The 23,823-nt window shown below is 36.1% G+C and overlaps 1 protein-coding gene across 1 annotated transcript in view; it reads left to right on the top strand.

Annotated features, from left to right (window-relative positions):
* The window catches only part of LOC122803780 (echinoderm microtubule-associated protein-like 5), a 3,919,718-nt gene that overhangs the window by 2,424,390 nt on the left and 1,471,505 nt on the right, over positions 1-23,823 (top strand). The window contains exon 21 of the mRNA XM_044073467.1: positions 22,638-22,779. Coding sequence (XP_043929402.1) covers positions 22,638-22,779 — 142 coding nt within the window. The remainder of the gene's footprint in view (positions 1-22,637; positions 22,780-23,823) is intronic.

Below are 23,823 nucleotides of genomic sequence, written 5' to 3'. Positions count from 1 at the left end.
ATTTTGGGTATCTAGCACCATGACAGGAATGGACCCTATTTGTAAGTCAAAGTGTGATTAAAGTTCATGAAATTAGTATTGTTTCTCTCTTTGACATTAGCCAAAAGTGCTCTTTGCAGTACCTGCAATGTTCCCAAAGTTCACTCCTCCTGCAGTTCATACTAAGTTACATGTATCAGTAGCATATCTAAATATGGCTGTAAATTCCTTTTTATAAGAACCATTGCTCTTAATACTACTGTTGGAACTTTCTGGATATGTCTTTCCACACTGCCCTCATTTCTGTCTCCAAATCCTGGTGTTTTATGACTTTGTCTATCTCTGTACGTTAGACATTGTAATTATTGTGTGTAGCAATTCAATGATCAATGTTACTTACGTCTTTTTTCATGGACTACTATATCAGATTTTCTCGCATTTGTTTTTTTGAACTGTTGATAATGGGTAATCCCATGTGATATAAACTTCATCATTCTTTGTAATGCTTTGTGGCAAGTTTCCATTGTTTCTCACCTACTTCAGTATTGTAATGTTAGTACAATCCCCAGTGCAACAGTCTTGACACGTTATTATGCCTTTGAGTGTACAGGCCCTCTGCCATTAGTGTATCACACCCAGCAACAAGGTGATGCATTTATTTGTTTCTCCCATATGTCCAATGGACTTTGTAAACCAATGTGTACATAGTTCACTCTCCTGGGCTGCCAATATTAACCTTTCATCTTTTGGTTTAAATTCACCTCTCCTTAGCCATTCCTGGGTCAGGTACTGATCGACATGAGGTTGTTTCAGAGGTTTCCTGTACTTGCAACTATATTTATGCCTTTTCCACATTTCTTGCCTTCTCATCTGATCCTTCTCCTTAAATACTTTCTTTTGTTTTTTTGGCACATTCAGTTGCTGTCTGATTTTTGTCTGCTACTGGTTTGATTTCCATTCCAGCTTGACACCAATATGCTTCTGCTAAACTAAGCAGGGATGTCATTTTTGACTTGTTTTCCTCATGTTTTAAAGCTTTCAGTATGTTTGGATCTGGTTTAGACAGCAGCTAGGTATGCAGTCCTACAGTTGCAGATGTATACATGCAATCAGTTTCGAGGAGGCCCATACCTCCTTCTGAACAAGGAATATATAGTCTTGGTATACCCTGAATTTTATATATCCTTTGATAAGTGTGAAGCAGTTTTCTTGTTTTCCTGTCTGACTGATTCAGTAACTTTTGGGACCAGTCAATCACACCAAAACTGTAAGTTAGAACAGGAAGAGCAAATTTTTTATAGCTTTGACTTTGTTCATTGATGTCAGAGCAGCTTTCAGTATTAATTTTAGTATTCTAAAATATTCCTTACTGTGTTTTGTTCAAATTTGTTTATGTTTTGTTGTTGACTCTTCATCAATTCCCAAATATTTATTCACTACCTCCTGTTCAAGTTCCTTTATATCAATTCCCAAATATTTATTCACTACCTCCTGTTCAAGTTCCTTTATATCAATTCCCAAATATTTATTCACTACCTCCTTCTCAAGTTCCTTTATATCATTTCCCAAATATTTATTCACTACCTCCTGTTCAAGTTCCTTTATATAATTTCCCAAATATTTATTCACTACCTCCTGTTCAAGTTCCTTTATATCAATTCCCAAATATTTATTCACTGCCTCCTTCTCAAGTTCCTTTATATCATTTCCCAAATATTTATTCACTACCTCCTATTCAAGTTCCTTTATATCACATTCCTGTCCCAGGCTGATAATTTTCTTGCTGCTACAGCTTTCCTTCTTTAAATATTGCTTTTGAAAATTTATCAAGACCAAATGATATTCTTATATCATTGAAGACATTTTTCACCAATTGCAAGTGTGCTTTCAGTTCTTCATCTGATGAACTAAACAGTTTTAAATCATCCACAAAAGAAGATGAAAATTCTTTACACGTCGTTATTTTCTGGTAGCCAAATTGTAGCCATGACCTAATCTTTTAAGTAGACAGCTTAATGGGTTAAAGGCAAAACAAAAAGCAGCAGTGACAAATAGTCACCTTGAAATATCCCCTTTTGAATTTTTATCCCTGGGATAATAATTTGTCCTTTATCATGGCTTAGCTGCAAAGCAGCTTGCCACTATTTCATAGTCACTGTAATGTAACTGATCAATGCAGGGTATATCTTCTACATCTGTAAGCACTCATTTATCCATGAATGTGGGATTTTGTCAAAGGCTTTTTTTGTAACCTGTCCATGCCATACGTAGATTCTTCCCATTTTTTTTCCATTATGACTTTAACAACAAATGATTTTCTTTTCTTACCTTTTTTCTCTATTGCAGATCTGCGGTGGTGGTGCTGCGGTAGCGTTGTCACCTCACAGTAAGACATTGTCCTGTTCGATTCTCAGCTAGAGCGTTTTCTGTGTGGAGACATGCGTGAATGGGCGTACCTTCGTTGAAGGTTGTGCATCAGGGCCGGCAACTCGGCACGTAAAAATCTACTGCCAATCATTAACGGACCGGAGTTCCGCTGTGGTGACCCCTAACTCGGAAAAAGCGAAAGACACAATAACAACAACCCTTTTTCTCTATTGCCATGATTGAGTTTACTTTTAAATGACTATAAACTCTGCCGGTATAAATTCCAGTGTATAGTTTGCAGGTTCACTGTTAAGGAGGGGTATCATTTTTCCTGTTGTTAACCAGGTTGGTTTCTGTTTGAGAAGGGCATATAAGTAGTTCTTACTCAGGGTTAAATCTTCATGTAAAAATATTAATACTTTTAGCAAGAGGTTAGGTAATGCATCTGGGCTTGGGGGTCTCCAGTTAGTATCTTTTCGTAATTTTGTTTCAGTTTTTCAGGCCATTACATCATCCCATTTCATATCCTGTACATTTGAACTTTTTGCAGTTTCTTTTACCCATCTTTGTTATTTTCCACAGGGTCATCATAGATATTTCTTCAAATGTGTCAATTTCTCTTTTTTTTAGTTTGTGTTTCTGTTCCTTTGCTTTGTTTCCCAATTCTCTATAAAACTTTTTTTGGGTTGTCAGTAAATTGCTTATTTTGTATTTTTTCTTTATATTTAATCTGCATATCTTCTAAGGTTTTCTGCCTTTGCTGATATCTTTAGTTTATTATTTGCAGTAGTATATGATAGAGCCTGGTCTGTTCTGAAACTGCTTGTTGCTTTTATCATGTGCAAGTATTTTTGTTGATCTGTTTTTCCCTCTTGTATACTCTTTTAACAGTGACACTTTTAGTTTTAATTGCTTTATAATTTTCTTTATTCAAATCTTCCATGATGGCATTTGATTTCTTCTATTTTTGTAGCTTCTGTATGCAGGATCATTGTCTAAATGCCCTTTATCTAATGATTGTAAAGTTATTTTAATTGTTGGTGTGTAAGCCTAGACTGAACCTGAAAATGGTCCACTGACATCAGCAGTCTAACCCAGTTCACAAATGTAAGTAAAATAATAAAACAACATTACATAACATAAAATTCATCATGATCGCACAAATTAAAATTTATGCTTGCAAGTATATGTCTAAGAATTCATTAATCTTCATTCAGTCTTTGCTTGCCTATTCATAGCCAGATCATGGTCAAATCGGGCCATAGGCAGGGTAATGGATCACCCCCACCCCCGAATCCCTGCCTGTAGTGTCCTTATTCCCCAGCCCCCTAGCCCAGCAGCCATTCCAGTGTCCTATTACTTACTCCCCCATTTACCATAAAACACTGTTTAAACCTGTCAGTGTGCATACTATTTTTTTCTTTACTTCTGCAGTGATTACAGATATTTGGATTTAATTTAAAACTTTTATTTCAAATTTTATAGCACAAACATAATAGCCATTTGCTAAACAAAACAATGCAGTCTCACAATGAAAACAGACTTACCATGAAAAACAGTAAACTTCTCTCCCTTTCAAACTCACATTTATTGAAACTGCATTGAAACCCACATGCATGGAAAATGCATCTAGCCAGTGTGGATTAAGTGTACCGTTGGGCCTCCTGCACATATTTTTAGGATCATGCATAAATGTATCTGTTCTTTGAATCACCTACCTGATTTTATTAAATTATATTCTTTGTTTAATACAGCACCCATTGTTATAGTACATTTTAAATTTGTAGTTTTGAGCATTTCTCCAGACTGCGGTGGTGGTGCTGCGGTAGCGTTGTCGCCTCACAGTTAGACGTTGCACATTCTATTCTCAGTTAGAGCGTCTTCTGTGTGTCGACATGCATGAATGGGCGTTCCTTTGTTGAAGGTTGTGTGTTAGGCCCGGCAAGCCAGCACGTAAAAATCTACTGCCAATCATTAGCGGACCGGAGTCCGCTGTGGTGACCCCTAACCGGGAAAAGCCGAAAGACAGTTTTGAGCATTTCTCCAGTAAGCTGTAAAGCAATCATGTAAGCCAGTAATAAGGGTAGCCATTTCAGAACATTTCAACCATAAAAGGCCACTCAAGCAGCTGTCATTATAATCCAGCAATAACAGTCAATATGAACAATCTCTGCAGGAGTAAACATCATTTGAGTAATTTCACAGTAAAGAGATCTGTAGCCAAAGAAAAGGTTACTGCCGGCAATCAACTTTACATTTCAGTGCTTCAGTTACATGTTCAGTGTTTGCTGCCCTTGAAGAGTAAAATTACCTATGTTACTTAAAAAAAATGTTGGTTATATGTAATGGCTGACAACCAGACAACAGGTTCATAGTAAGCATTTCATTCAAAGGAGGACACAGTCAGGAGTGTAACACTTCCCTCTGACCCTTATGCTCTACATTAGTGTCATCCCCTTAAATTAGCTTATCCATCATTTATCTAATTATCTCATTACAAAATATTTAACCATTTAAAGTCACAATCAAAACCCACAGCTTTCTGCACCAAAGACCAAAGACCAATAATGCTACCTGTTGCACCACAGATACTGATCAACACATGTATGAAATTTTTTAACAAATATTGATAGATTGTAATCCCAAGAGATTTACAAAAGCAAGAAAAGTAAATAAACAATTATCAAGGCTTAGAGTTTGACTGTGAACTACACACACACACACACACACACACACACACACACACACACACACACACACACACACACACACACACAGTTTACTGCTGCAGTCACTGTTTCAGTGGCTTCAGTCTCTTAAATTAAATCTCCTGGAGAGATGTCTTGGCTTTGGCAATTAAATCAAAGCTCCTGCAGTTTATGTTAAGATATTATCATAATGCTGAAGTTTCTGAGGTTTGCTGTACTTTATAGAAAATCTCTTGCGAGGTCCTAAAGCCCTCCTGTGTTTATGGAAGCCCTCAGACTTATTTTATTTGCAGACATTTTTTTTCTTGTCAGCCCCTCCAAGCCAACACAGGCCATAGTCAGCTTCCTAGGTCGCCTAGTGCTGGATCTGGCTCTCTACCTATTCTTGTTCACAAGAGCATGGGGGCTGTCCTGGAACTCTGAAAGTATAAGACTGAGAAAGACATCCTGTATAGGTTGCCAGTATTTCTCAGAATATAGCACAGACTCAACCAGACTCAACCACATAAAGCATGCATACCTACAGGCAGTCCAGGGGATCATTACTTCATCTACAACATGTCTTTGAGATGTGGGAATATGCTGGACTACTTATTTAAAACCTGCAGAAGTGCAGGAGGAAATGAAAACTCCACACAGAAAACATCTTGGCGAAGAGCCAATCAGTAGGAAGGAGTAATATTAGCTGCTGTAACCAAAACAGTAAAACACACACACACACACACACACACACATGCACGTGCATGTACACACACACACACACACACACACACACACACACACACACACACACACACACACACACACACACACACACACACACACACACACACACACACACACACACACACACACACACACACACACACACACTTACAATGAACAGTATAAAAGAAATCCGGACCACTGACAGTTGAAGGACAGGATAAAGGAACGTGTATATGACATTAGAATGAGGGGAGCTACTAATGCCCTGAGAATTCACACTTTTAACTACCCCACATTTAACAAATTCATTTTATTTATAATTGATAAAGTATATCAACATGAGAAAGGGGGGGTGGCATTGAAACCCTACTGCAATGTAAAGAATTGATTTGGCAGTTGAAGTTGAATGCCTGTGTAAAATCTGGCATAAATGATTTTATTTCTGTCACTAGTGTACTGAAGCATAGGGCTAATATTTCATAGAAATTTTGTTTTTCATAGTCTTTAGTATGGGCATAGTATTTTTTTAAATTGTCTTTGAATAATTTGTACTTTTATTTACTAGATAGTATTCAAATGTTGAATTTAACGATGAATATGTGTTATACATATCTTTTCTATATTTTAGATGTTAGGTGTTGCATTGATATTATTGTAATATACTGATTTTGATTGTGACTTTAAATGGTTAAATATTTTGTAATGAGATAATTAGATAAATGATGGATAAGCTAATATAAGGGGTTGATTTTTAGCAGCTTTGTCAACTCTGATGAAGTCCCTTATGAATTTCATAGGACAAAAGTGCTTAGTTTGGTTCATTTTTTAGCATTACATTGCAGTTTTCATTAAAATATCATTTTAGTTGGTTCGAGTGGTCTGGATTTGTTTTATATTGAATAATAGCTGCTGTTCCACTGTGCTGCCAGTCATTAGGTCTTAATAAAGTAATTGTGAGAATCTCTGATGGCTTAAGAAACTAATTCAGTCCTTTAGTGCCATAAGGTATCATGAAAATCATTTTTGTCACCATTCATCTCTTTCTGACCACAAACCACTGTATTCATTGAATACTGATCACTGTTTAAATGCCTCACTTGTTGACCTCCTGCTAAGCTGTCTGGTACAGGTGATTAATATATTGCATGGAGGACTAAACAGGAGGAAAAGGTTTTCATCCTGTCACTGCTAATTTTGTTTAATGTTAAGCACAGATCAAGGTAAGAGAAACTTGTAGCTGCAAAGAGAAATTGTTTCTCATTACTCTTTCACTAACCTAGTGCAGAATGCAGGAAATGATTTATGCAGTACTAGTAGTATTTCTTGTTGCAGTCTGCCCAGTTAACATTGGAATACAGTAGACTGTGCCCAGCCTGCTATAGATGGGAACTTGATACTGATAAATTTTCACAGTCTCCCCACTGAAAAGAGAGAGCTGTCCAGAGGACAGTTTGTCCCTTTCTCACCTCTGTCTGTCCAACAACCCTGAGTATATTCCCAAATCTTATTCTTTGGCAACACAGATGGGCTCTTTGCTACTGCATCAGCAGGCTACCAAAAAAATCAGTTTAGTAACTTTGAGTAAATATGAGTAGTTACAATTGAAAGAGGTATGAAAGTGAGACCACTTTATAACGTTACAGTACTTTTTGTGGCAAGATTATGAAACACAAGTTACAGTCACAACAGAATTTGCATTATAAGACTGTAATGCACTATAACACTACAAGTTGTAATACATAACGTGTGTATATATATATATATATATATATATATATATATATATATATATATATATATATATATATATACGTGTATATATATATATATATATATATATATATATATATGTGTGTGTGTGTGTGTGTGTATCTATGTATCTATCTATATATGAATATATATCATGATCTCTTATACCTAGCAGCAGCACTGCATGCTAGCTAAACTGTCAGACATTTTCTCTTCATTGCTTTTCATACATAATTATGTTTTCCGGTCCTTTTTGCAGTAAAGTAGAAAATAAAAAACTCCTTTAAATGTCTCATAAAGTTTTTGAAAAGTATATTTTGTTCTTGTAACTTCACACACAAAATATGAATGTTTACTTGTACTGGAGTTTGATAGTAGCAGTGTTTAAAGATGTACATTCATTAAAATTCTGCATATTTTGTCAAAGAGCATATGCAGGTTACAGTCGCTTACCAAGATGTAGAACAGGATGCAGTTGAGTTGCTTTGCCATGTTGAGTTTGATTTTCTACTAGGAAACCGCATTGTTTTAAATATATACTCTAGAGGTTTTAAAGAATCACAAGTGAAATTGTTCACATTTCTTTACAAATGTTCTTTATTAAGAAGGTCATTGATCATGCTTAATTGAAATGGAAGGTGATTTGGGACAAAAACAAAAAAAAAGCAAAACCAGCACTCAGAAATGAAGGTACCAGGCTGCAGTCACAAAAAAATTGTTTAATAAACTTGATTAAGCGCTTTCGTCAGAACAAACCTGACTTCATTAGAGTCTAGTTACAACACACAAAAGCAGGCTTTTAACCCCCCCTCATTTAGTCCCATCACATTAACCCAATTAAACACCACCCTTTTATAAAGGAAAACAACATAACCTTTTAAAACTTTAAAACATATTGTGTTTTATACTTTGTAAGACTGAAGTCTCAAAGTACTGGCTATTGAAATGCATTAATTTAGCCCAGGTGATTTGGGGCTGGATTCCAAAACAGCTTATATTCTAAGTGCAACCCTACGCCTGCAAATCTGGTTAGGAAGTTGATGCTTTCTCTTTCATTTCATCCTCATGGGCTAACTAACAGAAATAATTTGTTAGTGAGACCATGGAGCAGTATACAGTATAAACACTTTTTGTAAGACTAATCAAACATTTACAAAGAATAGCCCAAGCCCCTGAAGAATTCCTTCTGTCAATTGACATCAAAAGGAATGAAAAATCTTTTCAACTATTTTAAAAAGCCCTATGAGGTGGATGTGCTAGCATTACAACTGTTTATCTCCATGACAGAAATGCAATCCAGCAGTGATCATTAGGGAAAAATGGAGTCACAAAAATGTGACTTCTAACATGACTTCAAAATCTAAAGTGGCTGTAAAACTTTAAAAGATGTTTTGCAAGGGGATTCACACCCTGCATTTCTGACATTCTTGTTGCATGTATACTGAATTCCAGATTCGTGTTCCTCAGGGAAAGGGGAATACTCCAGGATACTGCAGTCTTAGTGCTGTTGTACAGTTCGTACCAGAAGCTATTTAGTGATTGCACTTCTGAGTCTGTTATTGCTTCTTACTTGTGCCTGGTATTTAACCTATTCAGGACAGTCAAATGTTTTACTTGTAGCAAGACTTAACATTTTTGAAGATTTTTTGAAAATATTTTTTTCTGTAAAAAAAAAATCAAGTTTTAGAAAGCCAGATCTTAGCACTGTATGCTATCCCCAGTATAATATGTAGAGAGACAGGACCATATGGAGAAACTTTAAAAAGTAGAAATCAATGCTTCTATACTTCTACACAACAAGACATCATTTATAACATGGATCTTTAAAAAAATAGAGTTGTAGATGTACTCTTTGATATCCTTAAAGCTGTTTTCCATCAGGGAGACACTCCCTTGGACTGCTATAAATAGTATTATAAATGCTAGCTTGCTAAATCAAGCAAAGTAAATCTACAGGCACGTTGTATGACCCAGATAAAATAATGGACACAATCTCAGAGAGTGGCTGTTTCTAAAGATGATTTAATAATGCTAAACATCTCTAACCCTGCATGCATGCGATACTAGTAGAATGTAACTTTTTTTTTTCAGTTGTTGATAAAAGTCTGTAAGTTTATGTCATTTATCTAAACTTTCAGGAGTAGGAGTTTGACACTCTTAGCTGTGGCCCATTGTTTCAAATATGCAGATAGTTTGATAAAAGAACATTATCATTTCTGGTTGGAATTGTCTTCATGTTAATATTGAAAAAACTTCAGCTCATAGGGTACCATATTTTCCCTCTTTGTTTAGAAGATATAATTAATGTAACCAATTTTATCTAGCAACAATTTCACACTTTCTTGGTGTTCAAGAAAATAGTGCTCAGAAGCATAAATGCATCTTGCAAACTGTGTTCAGTTAACCATCAAGGACTACCTTAATTCGTTGGCATGAATCGTAGTAGTCCAAAGCAGTTTACTTTTTTTTCCATTTTATACACATTGCACAGGAACACCTAGTTCATCAGTGATGGGATTGGATGTGAACACTTGTAGCTTGACAGCACTGCACAGCTTAGCAATGTAAGGCAGTTATGGTAGAGGCTACCTTACAAAGTAGCATTTTGTAACACTACCTTAGTTAACCACCTTACACCATTATGGTGTCGTTTACCATCATACCTCATCCTGATTCATGAAGAAATCACACTTACTGGGCAAGGGGCTGGACCAGGGATCATTACCACATTATGATAAGGAGGGGGGTCTGGTGCTGTGCAGGCTCCTACTAGTTGAAACTCACCAGCAACGCTGAGTGGGGGTGGGACAAGGTTCTTTGACATAGCAGATGTGCCAGCACCATATAGGATTCTGTTGCTGATAGTGATATTCCTACAACGCAAAAGAAGTTCTTTCTTTTTGTATGGTGACAGCTCTTATATGTTGGTAAACACTGTTTGCTGAGCAACATATTAGCAGGGAAGGAGGAATCACTCTATGGAGAAGTGCAGCACTATTGCATTGCACAGTATGCAGTTGCTCTCTCACAGGTTACCCTGTTTGGACTAGATGTTGCTCCAGTGATGCTGCCTTCATAAATGTCATTATTTTTAACAAGAAACATCTTTATTAAATTATCACTTATGATTCAGGCAGTCATACATTTATATAAATTAAAAGCAACCACATTGACATAATCTTAGTTGCAAGTATTATACATCTCAAACCATACTGACATAATTTTATTTGCAACCATTATACATCAATTACAATCTACCCATTCACTGTAAGTTAGACATTACATAGCTCATTTAAATCCTGCCTTCTTTTAAACCTCATTCCTACCCTGCATGTATCGTTCCCACAATTCCAAATGTTTTCTGAGTAATTTGCTCCTACCCTTTTCTAAAGATCCCAGTTCCAGTTGTTTTATCTCTCTTACTATATTCATTACTTTTAGTACAGCTTTTTTAGACTGATTTCCATTTTATAGTGATTGCTTTTTTGGCAGCCACCATAATTAGACTCAGCAAAGCCTTACTATGTCTAGGTAATTCAGATTCTGTATCATAGCTCAGGAAAAATAATTTCCCTGGGTACACCAATTTGCTCACCCAGTATCTCTGATAGAATAGTGTGCAGGGAATCTTTAAAGTCTGCCACCTCATTACACTCGCAGAAAATATGTTCCCTCTTACGTGTTTCTTCACCATCACATCTCCAACATTTGCTGTCCAGCTGAGAAAAAATGATCTGGGGTCTGCTTGGGGTATGAATATATACCTATGTAAACATTTCCAATCAAAAATTCTAAATTATCTAGATTTTATTGCATATTTGGGACACATAAATATATCCACCTGTTGTTCATAGGTTCATAGATTAGTACTAAGCTAACTGCCCTTGTGAGCCATTTTAAGCCTAGCCATTTATCCCTTGTGAGACTCAAACCCTGAACCTTTTGCTTGCAAGGCAAACACCGTAACCATTAGGCCACCCTCCCAACCCCCCTATTTGTGAATTCCTTACCTAATCTCTCTTCCCAATCTTTTGTAACCTCCTCTGATTGATTCTTATAGTTGTCATGCAATATTGTATATGCTGTACTAACTATTCCTTTTTTTAACAGCAGCTTCTGTTCTAGATTCTTCTAAAAACTCTACCAATACTGGTATTTTGTTTAGGACCCCCCATGACATTCTGTATGCCTATATTCTGATATCAGTCCTTGCTAGGGAAGGCAATCTCTAACCTGCAGTACAAATAAATCCTTGGCATCTTCCTATTTTGTTACCTTTCTCCTGTCTAGTTATTTGCTCCCAGTATCTTGGTTCCTTTGCCAGTTTTCTCCAATAAATTTCAGCACCCGCTTGCCTATTATCTGTATCCCTAATTGTAGTCCTACCTATTGGCAGAATCTCCTTTCTGTATTTCCATGTTGGCTTAATTCTTAGAATACTTTCTGTTACTTTATGAATATAATATTCTGTATTAATATTGTTATTCTCCTTAAAGATCTGCATCCAAAACCACAGTCTCTCCTTGTTTCGTGAGTTTCCCCCTTGCTTAATCTTCATCCCTTTCCACTTTGAATTACACATTTCTGCTTGTGCTATGTATAGGAGCCTTAACATTGTAGCTCTGAAATATCCCTTCAAATTGGATAATCCCAGTGCATTGTTCTATTGGAAAAATCAGCTTATCCCACTTGACTCTTGTTGTCTTTCCCTCCCAGGTAAAATCCTTCAGCTTTTTATTAATTGCTCTCCACAACTTCTGCTCTGGTTGATAAAGGGGCTAAAACATTTTACCTGCTTATACCTTACTATCCACAGCCATATAACAGATTTTCCAGTTTTTCAGTTTTTGTATTATTTTTTGTTTAGTTTCTTCCCAAATATCCTTAGCTGCCACAACGGAATCATTCTAAGCCATACTGCTAAGTACTTCATTTTATCATGTCCCCATAGGTATAGATATTGCTGAACCAATTCATGTGTGGGTACATAATTTACAGCTATTGTCCATGTTTTAGCTTGCCCGTCCTTGTTTTAGCTTCATTACTTTTGCATACCAAAACGATATGAAACTGTCCCAAAAGGTTCCACAACACTAAAATGTCCTCTTCTGGTTTTATCAGGTGTTAAATAATATCATCTGTAAATAGAGCCAGCTTTTCTTGACTACCATACCAATTATATCCTTGAATTTCTTTGTCACTTATTTCTTTTCCAGTCATTCTAAATTTAATGCAAATAACAAAGGGGAAAGCAGACACTCTTGCCTGGTTCCTCTGCTCAAGCAGAAATTATCAGAGAGGAACCCACCCACTTTAATTTTCACCTCTGATCCTTCATATAGCCTCCTAATCATCCTTATAATTTTATCAGGAAATGCAAATGCTTCCATTGTCCTGCTCATAAAGTCCCAGCTTACTCTGCGAGATACTTTCTCTGCATCAAGAATTAACAACAACAATGGTATTTCCTTACATTATGTTTCCCTCTGGATCATCAGTGTTCTATTAATGTTGTCAAATGTTTGCCTTCTCTCCACAAAACCACATTGATCCATATCTATCAATTTTGGAATCACTTTTGCCATTCTTTTAGCCATTTTAAACATAAACACGTTATACCATCTATTCCTTGGGGGCTTTCCTGTGGCTTGGTTATACATCACCATTTTTATCTCATCTCCTGCTATCCTCTTAGTAATTGAGCCTCATCTACCTCTCACCGTGACATATTTAATTTTTCCCTAAACATTTCTATTTGTAACTTTTCTTGATTTGCATATTTCTCTGCTTTATACTGACTTTCGTAGAATTTCTGAAGTATTTCTAATACCTCTACAGGATCTCATGATCTAAACTCCCTAAATTTGGTGACAGCCCTTTCTAATTTCTGTTGCCTGAGTCATTGTGCTGAAAGTTTTTTTGTGCTCTAGAGTTATTATAAAAAAACTGTTGCGTAACAGCAATCTTTCTAAGTTCATGCATATTATTGAGGTAATCCCTTATTTGCTGTTTAGCATTCTGCAGTTACTCTTGTTCTTTTTCTGTGAGATTCCCCCTCTATTCTGAAATACTTTAACATTTGTCAGTCCCTCTAAATAATTCTTGTTACTTCTTAACCATATCTACCTTTCTGTTTCCACTTTAATTTTATCCCACTCCCTAGCTGTATTTTCAGAAGACATTTCTATCTTCTCTAATAGCTCCTGAATAATTTCCACTATCTATTCCTTAAATTCCTCTCTTTTCAACAGATAGCGGGAAAGTGCCAGTGTCTCATTTTTATTTCATTACCCCATGTTTTTACTTTAGTTATTATTGGCTCATGATCTGAAATAGTTATTTGATGTGTATCAAGACTTTCAATTAAATGCATAAGTTCCTTTGAAATGTAAATTCTGTCTAGCCTAGCCTAATTTTTGTATCTTGGGAAATAATATGTAAATTCACTCTGAACTGCTAGTACTGAATTCAAATCTTCTGTGCCAAATATTTTCATAAATGTCATCAACAATCTAATGAATACCAAAATCCAGAGCAAAGGAGAAAAGCGAACCAGTTCAGCTGTAGCTCACTGCCAAATTTATTCAAAATAAAAGACGAAAAACATATGAGATCAAGCGCTTTCGCCTGGATCAGTACCAGGCTTTTTCAAGATGAGTTTGCACTCACAAAAACACAGATTTATATACTACAAGTAATAATATCACATGATCAAATGTGTTAACAGCTTAGTTGATAGGCAAATAAATTAATAGGCAAATACATTGTTAATTGGTAACCTAGTGCAAACAGAACCACTGAGCCATGCTCTTAAAAAATTGTAAGCCATGCAGTGATAAAAACACTTCTGTAGAACCATAAAATGTTAAAAAACATTAAGAAACATTGATAAACATTAAAAAACATTGAAAAACATTAATGCATCATTAATCAATCCTAAAAACTTGGTATTCATTGGTTTGGAGTTTTTTTTGGTTTCATCAACAATCTACCCTTTTTTGTTATATTTTCCCTTCTCTACCATCCAAACACATCTTCACTGCTGCAGTTCAAATCCCAGTCCCCACCTATAAGTAATATTCCTTGCTGAAAGCTGATTATTTTCCCCAGAATTTTCTTAAGCTCCATTGTAGCAGTTTTATATGATATATACATGCCAGTGTAATCCTCCTGCCTTGCCAGTAGCCCCTTAGTGCTACAAATACAAATCTACCATAATTAGCTTTTTTTATCCTCTTCTATCACTATTGGAGCTCCTCTTCCAATTAATGTAAGTACTCCCCTGAAGAAACATCCTGAAAACCTTTCTTTATCAAATTCACATGTTGAGTTCTTTCCAAGTGTGTCTCCTGTAGCATAGCTATTTGCACTCTACATTTTTAATATAGTTCACTACTCTTTCTTTCTTGTATTTATTTGTGAGCCCATTGACATTTATATACATTACAGAAAGCATTGTTCTGTTAAAAAGTTATTATTCCCACCTTTTATGTGTAACAGCTTTTTTAAGTGTATAGTTCCAGCTTTTGTGTTACAAGCATACACTGTTTGGAAGGTTGATCTTTTATACAGTTGTTTCTTGTCATATCCATTTGAGCCTATCTCACATCTTATATATTTTTTTGTTTTATTGAAAGCCCTCAAAAAATACAAACACACCCCAATACTCCATATAACCTATTAACTTAATACTAACACAGAAAACTATGTACATCTTTAAATATTGAAGTTCTGCCCTCCTAATAGGTACACGTGTCCCATACTGACAGCCACACTCATAAACTTGGGTTAACCTAAAAGAAAGGTTATCCATGCTAAGACACGTGGTACATCCTGTGCTTTTAGTAAACGCTGCCTGGATTTGTCTTATCTTTATAGCTCTCCCAGCTGGGAAAACACTTGGATGCTTTCAGAAAAGATTCTCCCTTAGTTAGCAGATTGTCTCCATGGAGACATGAGGACAAGATACAGAGTTGCTACTAAACATACATTTATTTGCTAGGACAAAGTTATAATATTACATTTTTTTCATTTACTTTTTTTCTCTTAAAACTTGTTACTAGATCAAGCTAAGGGCCTTAATCCAGTCATTCTCCTATGCGAAAATGAGAAAAAGTACATTAGTTTTTCTCTTGTCATGCTCTTTTGACTAGACTTTAGTCCTTTTTTACATTGCAGTGCCTCCATTTCATAAAACAAAACAATGGGAAAGAGAGAACAAGGGAGAAAAAAATCCTGAGCATCTGTTTACAGTAGTATTTCCATTGCACTTAAAATAACTGAGAAAACTTTATTTTATAGCATGCAAAGAAAATCCTGCACTATAAAAATATTTCTTTTAAGAAAAAGGTTTTGTTTTACTTACAGTTAACTTCCTCCCGTCTCTTTCCCCTCCTAAGTATTTTTTCCAAACATTAATGACATGAAGTAGGGCATATGCTATAGAGTCCCCTACAAGTTTTACAAAGTCAGAAAAGTCCAGTATTTCCAGATTTTCTTTTTTTTGTCATGTTTCACAAATATAATTATTGCTTTGTAATCCCACATTTGTAAATTTCCAAGTTACTGGTTTTATTCCTGTTCATCTCCATCACCCAAATCATGTATGTGCTTCATTTCCAATGTACCCTCGATTCATCTAGTCAACTCTTGCACTTTTTTCCTTCTGTCAAGCATTTTCTATTGAAACATTGGAAAACGTTTCACTGGCGCAGTCTCTCTGTGGTCTTTATTACCAGAAGAACAAGAAGCAGATTCTCCTTCTGTTTCACAGCTCACTTTTTGTTGGACAAACTTTTGCATTTCCTCCTTAGCATGTACTGCATCAAAAAATTATTTTGCTCCTCCAAGAAAGAATATTTTGAAGAAAGTTGGGTGCAGCAGTTTGAATCTCATGCCTGCTTCTTGACATTCCCTGAATAGTGGAATACATTTACTCTTCTTCTGCCTGGTGTACAGTGAGTAATCATTCCCCACAAACACTCTGCTGTCTCTGACTTTTATAGTACTTTGTCCTTCTGCCACAATTTTGTCAAAATCAACTCCTTCTACTGGCAGGATTGCATCTTTACTATTAAAGGTCTAGGTTACTTTTTAATAGCCAGGTTTGGAGCTGTGCACATGCTGTGCCCTTTCAGCTGACAGTTCCTGCTGTGGAATACCAGTGCAGTTGTTTATTTTTTGCTTTCCTTCCAGCTTCTCTGATACAGCAGAAAATCTCAAGTTTTCTCCTATGTGCTCTGTCCTCTAATTCTATTATTTTTTGAAACATATCTTCTTGAGCAACCTCATATCCAGCCAGCCTTTTCTTCATTTTGACATATAATTTTTGCAGTTCTTAACTCCTCATCTGAATATCTATTTAAAGCTTCTTCCACTTTTTCCAGCCTTTTGGTATTTGAGTTGATATACTCCATCAGTGTTTCTTTTATTTTAATCACGTCTGTGTGCAGTTGTCTTATACTTTCCTCTAGGTTACAGGAAGTCATGTTTAGAGCTTGCACTGCTTTTTGCTGAACAGCTGCAGTACTCCTCCAAATCATTTTTTTCCTCACCTTTTGTAGCTGATTTTCTTTCAGGTCCTCTGTATTTCTTTTTTCCTGGCATCCAGGCAGTGCACTTACTAGCCAGTTACTGGAATCGACCCAGAAATAAAAGTCAACTGTCTTTCTCTGCTGAGTTTCTGTTTTAGAATTTAGCTGTTACTCAATGTGCAGCCATCTTGGAAGTCCTTGCCTTAATAAATGTTATATGAGCAGAGAGGAGGGTTGTTTGTATAAGTACTCAGTGCATGGAGTATGATACAAACACTGTTAATACAAGACTGTGTATGAAGTTTTGCCTTATTGTGTTAACATCTCTGTGACTCATTTGGGGCTATTTTATGCATATGTACTGTGTTCCAACCCTACTCCACTGTACAGAAATTATTATGGCCGTTAGTTTCTACAAAGTTCAAAAGGCTGTCTTTAGTGTAACAATTCTTATCACTATCTACCATATTCGGGTCTGTATCATAGCAGCGAACGCTAAAAATAGCGAACGCAGTTATGTCAAACTCAAATGTCCGAAATCTGAAAACAGCGATGGAACGGATCAGGGAATATTTTTTCCCAGAGAAAAAATTTACTGATCAAAAAAGAAAAAAAAAAGGAGTATACAGTCAAAATTAAGTGGGGGGCTTTGCCCCCCACACCACCCAACTTAAATATACCAACTCCGAGATCGCACCACAGTGGAGAAAACAGCAAAGTCCGGAGAATGGCCCAGCAAATTTTTTTCCCCTGGGAAATAATTTGCTGATCCGTTCCTTCTCTGTCTTCAGCTTTCAGACTTTGAAATTCAATATACCAGCATTCGCTATTTTTAGCATTCACTGATGTGATATAGACCCACCATATTAACTCCCTTAATCTTTTGCATACCAATCAAACAGAATATTTTAGTTGATGTCTATATTAACAGCATTGTTACAAAGGTTTACCTTATACTGAATTTCACCAGGTCACAGATTTTTTTTTGTTTTGTCATTAGTTGTGTCACTTGTCAGAAGTAGGCTCAAATTTGGTAGTACAGCCTGGTTACTTGACAATAGGAAACGTATCTTAAGAATTAACAGCATATGGTAACACTTCACAAACAGTTAAATAGATTAAGAATGTATTCCTTCATATAATTAATGGTGTATTTATTTATTTATTTATTCATTTATTAGTTTGGTAACTGGGAAAGTATCTGGTTAATGACCTCTTGCAGCTACAGTCTGAGCCACAAGACAGGAGCAATTGTACAATTACTTACTTCTACAACATATACAAAAGGAAAACTGAAAGCAGTTTTACACATTTACATACATTTACTCTCATAGATTACATAGACTCAGTAAGAATTTTCTCACTGTTAGGGTATGTTCTGTAAACTTGTAAATAAGCCTACAGAGAAAACAGGTACTTAAATCTGCAGATAAATGTCTGCATTACACCTTAGCTGAACCATGCAGTTTACATATAAAACTAATATGATATCAGTGTAGTAGCAGGTAACCCTGTTAGATTTCAAGTGATCTTTCTCAGTGTCTCTGAAGTATGCAACTTTAAACTCATTTGCTAGATGTTTCTTTATTTTTTTCTTAAGTAGTCTATGTGTCAGTGTAGCAGTAGTGTCACTAGGAATTAATTCCAGTATGCAGACGCCACCTTGGAAAATATCTTACACATTTAGCTGAAGAATATTGTGGTCAGTTAAATTTGAGGCTGCCATTTGTTCATAATGAGTATAAGATTTTGGGATGGTTAGCAACTTAATAAGAGGTGAACAGTAACATAGCTTACTGAAGTCTTAATTATGACATTATCTTTGCCCATTATGCATTCAAAGACTTCTTCAGCAGTTCAGGTATTACTAAAATTCTAGCAACTGACTTTGTGGAGAGTCTGTTAGATTACAAAGAAATTGGTTAGTTGCTTTTTGAGAGGGTTCTGATCTGTTGGAGCAGTTTTCCAAGGGCACTAAGAATGTGTGTGTGTGTGTGTGTGTGTGTGTGTGTGTGTGTGTGTGTGTGTGTGTGTGTGTGTGTGTGTGTGTGTGTGTGTGCGTGTGTGTGTGTGTGTGTGTGTGTGTGTGTGTGTTTATGTGTAAGTGCGTGTGCGGGCTAGCACATTTGAATACATATGTGCAGTGGATATAAAAAGTGTACACACCCCTATTAAAATGCCAGGTGTTTGTGATATAAAAAAATGAGACCACAATAAATCATTTCAAAACTTTTCCCACTTTTAGTGTGACCTATAACCTGTACAGTTCAATTGAAAAACAAACAAATCTGTTAGGGGAAAAAATATAAAAAATAAAACAAGTACAATAAGCTGGTTGCATAAGTGTGCACTATTAAACTAATACTTTGTTGAAGCCCCTTTTGATTTAATTACATCATTCAGTCTTCTTGGGTACACACCTGCCATCAATTAAAGAGACTCTGATTAACCCCAAATAAAGTTCAGCTGTCCTAGTCGGATTATAATGACATTTACTCAGTTGCCTGCTACAGCAAAAGCCATGGTTCACAGAGAGCTTGCAAAGCATCAAAGGGATGTAATTGTTGAAAGGTATTAGTCAGGAGAAGGGTACAAAAAAATTTTGACAGCATTTGGTATACCATGCAACACAGTGAAGACAGTCATCAAAAAGTGGAGAAAATATGGGACAACAGTGACGTTGCAAAAAACTGGTCATCCCTCCAAAATTGATGAAAAGACATGACAAAAACTGATCAGAGAGGCTGCCAAGAGACCTACAGCAACACTGAAGGAGCTGCAGGAATTTCTGGCAAGTACTGGATGTGTACTACATATGAGAACAATCTCCCATATTCTCCATATGTCTGGTCTGTGGGGTAGGGTTTAAGTTGAAAGCCTTTACTTACACAGAAAAACATCCAGGTCCAGCTAAAATTTGCAAAACAATACATCAAGTCTCACAAAAGCATGTGGAAAAATCTGTTATGGTCTGATTAGACCAAGGCTGAACTTTTTGGCCACAATTCCAAAAGGTATGTTTGGTGCAAAAATAACACTTCGCATCACCAAAAAAAAAACACCATCCCCACTGTGAAGCATGGTGGTAGCAGTATCATGCTTTGGGTCGCTTTTCTTCAGGTAGAACTGGGGCTTTAGTCAAGGTGGAGGGAATTATGAACAGTTCCAAATACCAGTCACTGTTGGCCCAAAACCTTCAGGCATCTGCCAGAAAGCTGAAGATGAAGAGGAATTTCACCTTTCAGCATGAAAATGACCCCAAGCACACATCCAGATCAACAGAAGAATGGCTTCACCAGAAGAAAATTAAAGTTTTGGAATGGCCCAGACAGAGCCCTGACCTAAATCCAATAGAAAATCTGTGGGGTGACCTGAAGGGGGCTGTCCACAAGAGATGCCCTTGCAATCTGACAGATTTGGAGCGCTTTTGCAAGGAAGAGTGGGCAAATATTGCCAGGTCAAGATGTGCCATGGTGATAGATGCCTACCCAAGAAGACTGAATGCTGTAATTAAATCAAAAGGTGCTTCAACAAAGTATTAATTTAAGGGTGTGCACACTTATGCAACCAGCTTATTGTACATTTTTTATTTTTTATATTTTTCCCCTAACAGATTTGTTTGTGTTTCAATTGAATTGTACAGGTTATAGGTCACATTAATGGTGGGAAAAGTTTTGAAATGATTTAATGTGGTCTCATTTTTTTATATCACAAAAAACTGTCATTTTAACAGGGGGTTGTGTGCACACTTTTTATATCCACTTTATGTCTATATATCATTCCCTATACATATATCACCTCCATGGCATTCTGTCTTACCCAGATTATAAGTAAGGGCTTGGCATCTAAGGAAGTCATAATGCCACTTTATTTGGTCCTAATCAGACCCATCGTTGAATATAATACCCCTCTTTGGCATATACCTGACCAGACATATGCAACAGATGGAATGCCCACAAAGGTTCCTTACCAGGAGAATCCATGGTATAAACACATTGTTCTATATGGGTCACCTTAAAGTCCTGTCTCTACAGGTTACTGAGAGGTGATCTATTCCTGGCATACAAGGCATCCTTGGATCCAGCATTGATAGAGCTTTTGCACATCCACAAAATTAACAGCATCAGAACCACTAAATCAAAGGATTTAAATTTTGCTTGTGACATAAATAAGACATGGTGGTGAAACAGATGTGTGTCTCAGAGGATCCCTGTCCTCTAGAACAGGCACTCAATCCATATGACGCAAAATCTGTCCCTAACCCTAGTTAAGCCTAACCTTGACCAGTGGATAAGAAATCAGTAATTCACCCCATGTCTGGCCTCTGTATCTCTGATAGACAGAGGCAGACAGTAATGCCCAAACTAACACTCCCCCCACAGAACCTCTAGAAATTTTCTAACTAATAAATGCCCATGATACATAGGGACAGAACTGGGTTGGATTGGATGGCTATTCTTATAAAGGCACTGATGGTCATTAACCTAGTATATAACTATGAACCTGTGAACCTGTAGAGGAAAGAACCCTGACTGCAATGCAGGAGTGACAGGGTTTTGAGTAGTGGCTGCAGTAATGAAGGAACTGATGAGGGTAAAGGGGGTTATGTTTGCAAACCGTCTTAAAAGGTGAGGGATGACTGACATTCTGTGGAGCTGTTCAACTGCTGTGATACTGGTAGTGATACCAGAGTTCATAATAATTCACACCAGGCCAATGGGAGGTGATGTGTCACTGTATGGATCCCTATCAGTTTACCAAACATCTAGAAATTCAAAATTCATGAGGCCGAGATCATATGATCAAATTTACGGAAGTTCGAACGTTAAAAAAATGATTAAATAAAAAGCAAAAACTTCCCCCACACCCCTTGCTAATTACATTTACCCACTCTAAGATTGCACTATGGTGAGGAAAACGGCAAATTTCCCAATTTGCGCTGTACGGCGATCTCCATTGAAAACGTTCTAATTTCCAAAAACTCAATCATATGGTCTCAGCCATATGAATTTCAAATTTCCGGACATTTGATAATTTAATAGTGATATATATATATATATATATATATATATATATATATATATATATATATATATATATATATAGATAGATATATATATATATAGATAGATATATAGATATGGATTCATATATATATATATATATATATATATATATATATATATATATATAGATAGATAGATATAGCAAGAGAGAAAAAGAAAGATATATAGCTGTATAAACAGGCTAGCAGCTAGTGCAGATGATTAAGGCTCTAAACTATTAGTGAGTTGCTGTCTGTTACCAAATGATTCAGGGTTTGATTCCTTCCACTTCCATTTGCTTGCTGTGTGACTCTGAGCAAATCACTTAACCAGACAGTGCTCCCAGGATACCCTGAAAAAAGAAACTTATGTCCAGTGAGCTTACCCAGTTAACAAATGTATAAAATATAAATAGATATAAACATTTATTGACTCTGCCTGTTCCGGAGTTCTGCAGCAAGTGTTAGTCAGTTGTTTGTTATATTAATATTATAACAATATTTGTCCTATAAATTGACTAATATCTTTCATTGTAATCTATTAATCAGGGTCATATGGAAGGAGAGGTTTGGGGTCTATCTACACACCCTCATCTACCTATCTGTGCCACTGTGAGTGATGACCGCACCATAAGAATATGGGATTTGTCCCCCAGCCACTGTATGTTGGCTGTCCGGAGACTGAAGAAAGGTAAGGAACGGCATTTGTTATGTTTTATACATTCTGAAACTAGCTCATTTTACATTTTTAAAAAAACATTTTTATTAGCTATCATTTACATTATAGTAAACTATTGCTACATCATCATAGTTGAAAACAGACAATTATTAAACTTTCAGGTTTTGTTATGTTGTCATTACTCTAATTGCAACTATTGTAATTAATCCCAACCCTTTAATCACCTTTATTTGTCAGTTGCTTTCTCAGCTGTCATAATTAAGGCATCAGAGACAAGTAACCATGCACTTTATGGCCCCCTTCTTACCCTCTCCCCGTCCCTTCACTACTTCTGCTTCCTGTAAGTGTTTGTATACAGAAATATCCATCCACCATTTCCACTTCTATAAATATTTGTATTTAGAAGTTTTCCTTTTATTAGTAAACAAGGGAAATGTTGTTAAGCATTGCATGAAATTGCTGAAAGGATTACTTTAACAAATGTGTTACATTCATTATAAATTGAAACAACAGTTAAATTGTGTAAAATAAATGTGTGTGCCTAACCTGTTTTAAACAACTTAATGACTTTATCGTATTGGAATGTCTTTGAAAACTTCATGACTTTGGCATTTTGGAATATACTTGAAATTGTTTACCATCAGTCCAGTCCTTATTCTGTTTGTATTTGCAAGCGCAGTGTGGTACCCCTGTTAACAAATTAAAATAAAATAAACATTGATCTTGAAACCTGATCACTACGAATACTAAAACAGTGGTGGTGCCGTACTTTATGCTTTTTACGTTTTACTTTGATTCTTCAAGATATGAATTGTGCTTCCTTTCAGTTGGGTTATAAACCCTCTATCCGGCAATCCAATGCCTGATTTTTACTCTTAGACAGCTTAACGTTGAAAATTCATATCCTAGTCTCTTCCATTTCTCCCTACAGTTATATCTAATAAACACTTGCAGAATGTATAAGTTAAGTCATTCTAACCTTGGAAAGTATCTAGGTACTAAATTTCACTGGCTGATGCTCCTGATACTTCATCCACCAAGGATAAGTAATAATGT

This window comes from Protopterus annectens, chromosome 6.part0 (assembly GCF_019279795.1).
Source record: "Protopterus annectens isolate FY-2018-M chromosome 6.part0, PAN1.0, whole genome shotgun sequence".
NCBI lineage: Eukaryota > Metazoa > Chordata > Ceratodontiformes > Protopteridae > Protopterus > Protopterus annectens.
Note: the sequence above shows the minus strand (reverse complement) of the source record. Positions and strands in the feature narration are given on the sequence as shown.